The sequence below is a fragment of the Fulmarus glacialis genome, unplaced genomic scaffold, assembly GCF_000690835.1.
Source record: "Fulmarus glacialis isolate BGI_N327 unplaced genomic scaffold, ASM69083v1 scaffold40165, whole genome shotgun sequence".
Lineage (NCBI taxonomy): Eukaryota > Metazoa > Chordata > Aves > Procellariiformes > Procellariidae > Fulmarus > Fulmarus glacialis.
In genome coordinates, this window is record NW_009213066.1 from 1 (window position 1) to 295 (window position 295).

Consider the following 295-nt stretch of genomic DNA (forward strand, 5'->3'; position numbering starts at 1 on the left):
AGCACGGCCAGGTGCTTCCCCACATCCCCATCCCGAGAAAAATCCCGTTGAAAAACCCCTCGTTCGGCTTGAAAAGTAAATTTTTGAGGCAGGGGGCTGTTATCCCGTAAATAATCCCAAACGCTGAGGAGGAGGAGGTGAACCTCGAAAGGCGCCAGCTGATGGAAAATCTCGTGCATGTTCCCCAAAACGGGGGGTAACAAGGAGCCCTCGGCCATGCAGGCCACCAGCGAGCAGGAGGCCTGGAGGTGCCAGGGCGATCCCACCGTCCGGCTTTCCCGAGACGCTTCCCCAA

General features: G+C 58.0%; 1 protein-coding gene across 1 annotated transcript in view; it reads right to left on the reverse strand.

Moving 5' to 3' along the window:
• Positions 1-8: 8 nt before the first annotated feature.
• INTS5 (integrator complex subunit 5) overlaps positions 9-295 on the reverse strand; it is a gene marked incomplete at both ends in the record, with an annotated part of 2,542 nt that continues 2,255 nt past the window's right edge. The window contains one exon of the mRNA XM_009578071.1: positions 9-286. Coding sequence (XP_009576366.1) covers positions 9-286 — 278 coding nt within the window. The remainder of the gene's footprint in view (positions 287-295) is intronic.